Below are 1384 nucleotides of genomic sequence, written 5' to 3' on the forward strand. Positions count from 1 at the left end.
GGGTAAAACAGGACGGTTTAGCATCCTCTTAAAACGCACAGGCGCACAGGAAATCGTTCCAATTTATCAAAGCGCTTTATGCGCATTGACAAAACGATTTTATAGCGCTGCAAAATAGTAATGCACTCTATGCGTTTCATGCGTAACTCGAAACGCACCCATGGAACTTTCTGTTTGCTTCTAGAGCAAATCGACAAGTAGCGGAGGCAGCGTTCGCTCTGTGGGCAGCGAATCCTTTGCTCACTTTTACACGCAGCATGCATAATTCTACCATAGTAATTTCGTATAAAAGTGGATGGTACGCTATGTGGGACAAGCGTCACTCAAATAGTGTGTGCCCGTTTGACTGTGATGGTCGAGGTGGAATTTTCGCTCACGCGTATTATTCCAACGGAGATCTCGAACATGTATCTGAGGTACATATCGACAATGCGGAACAGTGGCACGTGCAGCTCACTGAAAATCCGTGGAATAAGAATCATGTGTTGCACACGCTGACTCATGAAATCGGACATGCGATAGGAATAGAGCACAGTCCGCACAACGATTTGGTAATGTACGTGTTCGTGCCTATTAAACAGTGGCCTGTTACGCTCAGCCTGGATGATGTTCTGACTGTGCAAAACCATTATGGACCTTCAGACCGGAGCCTTCTAGAGGAGCGATACATGAAACCGCGTCGGATATGGAAACCAGTCGACCTGACCTTGAAACAGACCGCATCTTTGATGAGACAGTATCAAGGATGGCTGCGCGGTTGAATCAGTTTGAGGAATGGCGAAGGTCAGGAGAAGAAAGAAGTTGGAGAAATTGGGCGACGAAGAAAACCGACCCCAAAGATCTAAACGATCGGCGTTTACAGACTAGATGACGTAAAGACAGAACATTTGAAAGACACTCAGTCTAGTATTTAAGTTAAATTTTAAAGCGAGTCACATATGCACTTAAATAACTCATATATATTTAACTATCCGCATATGTAAACCCGGGGGTACATAATGCCTCACATTTTATTCGTGCAAAACTCAATCAGGGAAATTTAAGTTTAGAGGCACCTTTTTGGCGAGTATTGTACTCGAAGAAATGACATTTAGAATTTTTTGCATGAATTGTGGATAAAACTTGGAAGGACAAGTAAATTTTTGTTAACAATTACGAAAATGTAATGTTCGGCTATGATTCGGCATTTTGGGAAAGATGGTGTAAAAGGTCTCGACTCAAGACAAAGATCGCTCTCTCTGATTTTTTGAAGGCAGTTGAATTTGTTTTGACACCCACTTATTTTTTGTTCAGCGATAATGTATATAAGCAATAATGATGTGTTTCGAATTCAGTAAAACAACTTAAAAAACAACATTAAACATTTAGCCATCTTTCTGGATTG

General features: G+C 41.5%; 1 protein-coding gene across 1 annotated transcript; it reads left to right on the forward strand.

Annotated features, from left to right (window-relative positions):
• Positions 1-305: 305 nt before the first annotated feature.
• LOC109862238 (matrix metalloproteinase-14-like) lies at positions 306-761 on the forward strand. The gene has a single exon (XM_020442227.1). The coding sequence runs from the start codon at positions 306-308 to the stop codon at positions 759-761; it is 456 nt and encodes a 151-aa protein (XP_020297816.1).
• The last annotated feature ends 623 nt before the right edge of the window (positions 762-1384 follow it).

The sequence above is a fragment of the Pseudomyrmex gracilis genome, unplaced genomic scaffold (assembly GCF_002006095.1).
Source record: "Pseudomyrmex gracilis isolate BER0280 unplaced genomic scaffold, ASM200609v1 scaffold_1528, whole genome shotgun sequence".
NCBI classification, from domain to species: Eukaryota; Metazoa; Arthropoda; class Insecta; order Hymenoptera; family Formicidae; genus Pseudomyrmex; species Pseudomyrmex gracilis.

What these genes read in the sequence shown, in the direction of transcription:
- LOC109862238 (XM_020442227.1), top strand. Translation starts at nt 306, where the DNA reads ATGTGGGACAAGCGTCACTCAAATAGTGTGTGCCCGTTTGACTGTGAT.